General features: G+C 78.2%; 1 protein-coding gene across 15 annotated transcripts in view; it reads left to right on the top strand.

The window, feature by feature from the left end:
* Positions 1 to 10: 10 nt before the first annotated feature.
* AFDN (afadin, adherens junction formation factor) overlaps positions 11 to 843 on the top strand; it is a 133,642-nt gene continuing 132,809 nt past the window's right edge. For 8 of the 15 annotated variants that reach the window (XR_008618312.1, XM_024122677.3, XM_024122674.3 and 5 more), the window contains exon 1: positions 12 to 312. Coding sequence is in view for 14 of the 15 variants with exons in the window: in XM_024122677.3 (XP_023978445.1) it covers positions 208 to 312 (105 nt within the window). In the remaining variant the exon portion in view is untranslated. Of the gene's footprint in view, positions 313 to 843 lie in introns of all 15 variants that reach the window. The other 7 variants (XM_024122678.3, XM_028494762.2, XM_024122679.3 and 4 more) reach the window with 2 other exon arrangements.

Here is an 843-nt window from a genome sequence, read left to right as displayed (position 1 = left end):
GCGGCCGGACGCGGCCGCGGAGCCGGGAGAGCGGGACCGGGCGCGCGGAGCCGGGAGCCGGGAGCACGGGGCGCCGGCCGGCGGGGCCGAGGCGGCCGAGCCCCGAGCCGGGCCCGCAGACCTAGGCGCGTGGCCCCCCGCCCGACCCCGACCCGGCCCCGACCCCGCGGCGGCCCGGGCGGGCGGGCGGGCGAGCGCGGCCGGAGGATGTCGGCGGGCGGCCGCGATGAGGAGCGGCGGAAGCTGGCCGACATCATCCAGCACTGGAACGCCAACCGGCTGGACCTGTTCGAGATCAGCCAGCCCACCGAGGTACGCGGCCGGCCGGGGTCCCCCCCCTCCCCGGCGACGCCCTTCCGCCCCTCGGGATCCCCTCCCGCGCCGGCCGCGACCCCGGACCCGGGGTGGTCGCGCCGGCGCGGGCGGAGCGCGGTCACCTGTGCCCCGGCGGGGGGCGGGGGAGGCGGGCGTGGCGGGGACGTCGTTCGCGGGTCTCCCCGCCCGCAGCCGGGGTAGCGGCGCTCGGCCCGGGCCCGCGGACCTTTGTCACCGGGACGCGCGAGCATGTGACCGCGGCGGCCGCGGTGGTTTGGAACTCGGGGGTTGGCGGCCGGGAGCGTAAAGTAAATATCGGGATAGTTGTTCCAATTGTGCAGGTCTGCTGATAACGCGGCCCGGAATTGAACTCCCGTGGAAAGAAGGTTTCCTCCCATTCGCTGCCTGCGCTCAGGTGGACGGGAGGGCGCCCCTCCCCGCGCCGGCCGTGCGCGCGTCCGCGGTGACCCAGGCTGGAGGGGGGGAGGGGGAGGGGACCTGTGCTGGGGGAGGGGGCCCGGACGGGGG

Source organism: Physeter macrocephalus, chromosome 10 (assembly GCF_002837175.3).
Source record: "Physeter macrocephalus isolate SW-GA chromosome 10, ASM283717v5, whole genome shotgun sequence".
In the NCBI taxonomy this organism is placed as follows: domain Eukaryota; kingdom Metazoa; phylum Chordata; class Mammalia; order Artiodactyla; family Physeteridae; genus Physeter; species Physeter macrocephalus.
This window is presented reverse-complemented; position numbering and strand designations above follow the sequence as displayed.